The sequence below is a fragment of the Anoplophora glabripennis genome, unplaced genomic scaffold, assembly GCF_000390285.2.
Source record: "Anoplophora glabripennis isolate ALB-LARVAE unplaced genomic scaffold, Agla_2.0 scaffold9011, whole genome shotgun sequence".
In the NCBI taxonomy this organism is placed as follows: domain Eukaryota; kingdom Metazoa; phylum Arthropoda; class Insecta; order Coleoptera; family Cerambycidae; genus Anoplophora; species Anoplophora glabripennis.
In genome coordinates, this window is record NW_019425084.1 from 1 (window position 1) to 1,411 (window position 1,411).

General features: G+C 34.9%; 1 protein-coding gene across 1 annotated transcript; it reads left to right on the top strand.

Moving 5' to 3' along the window:
• Positions 1-171: 171 nt before the first annotated feature.
• On the top strand, positions 172-1,401 carry LOC108916803 (uncharacterized protein DDB_G0287625-like; the record flags this gene model as incomplete). The annotated part of the gene is made up of 3 exons (XM_018723105.1): positions 172-318; positions 400-540; positions 1,019-1,401. Coding segments are annotated over exons 1-3 (540 nt in total), but the record flags the coding sequence as incomplete, so codon positions are not given.
• Between the last annotated feature and the right edge of the window lie 10 nt (positions 1,402-1,411).

Genomic DNA, 1,411 nt, shown 5'->3' on the forward strand with positions numbered 1-1,411 from the left:
ATTTTTGCCAAATCGAAGGGCCCTCAGAACTACGAGCAAGTCCAACCTCAACGTTCAATTTGACCCGTAACCCTTAGCTTTACGCGGCTTAAAGCTATCGTAAATCAATGGCATAGCATAAGAAACATTACTGTATCTGATATCGTGTGCGTCTGTGGTCTGTGATGTAAAATGATAAAATGAAGTCTGACTGAAATGTCATATATTTATATTTTTCGCTTTCTGTCTAATTGCTGCGTTGTTTAACTTAAAGTTTGAAATTATAAAAGCTTTCAACATAAAGGATAATTTAGAATATAAGAATGGAAGTGGAAACAGGTAATTAATTTTGTTTCATAAAAATTACAAAGTGAGGAGCTACTTTTACTTTGCCAAGTTCACATTTTTTCTTTCTTCCAGAAGGATCGGAATTAAATGCATCAAAGCTGTCGGGACAGAGTATTGCTTCACCCAATGGAAGTTATAGATCAAGATCACCATCTGCTGAATCGAATAAGTCCAGAAAGGATGGTTCAGTATCTCCAACTCGGTCCCATTCAGGTTAATTGATTTTATTTCAGTAGATGCACATAGCAAACCCGTTAGCATAAAAGAGATTGTGCTGATTAAAATACAATTTGAAATGCTTTGGTTATAGGTAATAAGTAGTTATAGTTTTTCCTTCATGGAAATGTGAATAATAATAAAACATTATGCATTATATTTTGTAAAATAAAGTGTTAACGTATGTATAACTAGGTACTAGTGCAGTTTGGAACAATTCAATTTATTTTTGGAAAAAATATGTACATGTATGTAACTGATTAATAATTAACTACTGGTAGTACTAATGTGCATACAGGTACTAGGATTGTATGATTTTTTAGAGTCTATATAGTAAATATATTGTTCACATTCTATTAGGGTATATATCAAATAAACACATACTAATTTAATACCCCTAAAACTAACTAATATGTTCATATTTTTAAATCAGTTAAATTGCCGATGACGAGAGTTATGGAGGTATTTATTGCAGGATCAAGAAAATCACGCTCCAGATCGAGATCCAGATCCCATTCAGGATCTGTCAAAGCTACTTCTGGATCTAGAAAAGGTTCTAGATCTAGATCAAGATCAGGTTCCAGGAAGTCAAGATCGAATTCAAGAAATTCTAGGGCATCACGTTCAAAATCAAGATCTCCTTCACAGTCTGCCTCTAGGAATATTTCCAAATCTAGATCTAGATCTCCTTCAAACAGAGCTTCAAGATCCAGATCAGGCTCTAGAAAATCTAGATCTAGGTCGCATTCTGCTAGATCAGCTTCAAGGTCTAGATCGAGATCTGGATCTCGAAAATCAAGATCTGGCTCTCGAAAGTCAAGATCTGGATCTCCCAAGTCACGAGCAGGGTCACAAAAATCGAGGTCTG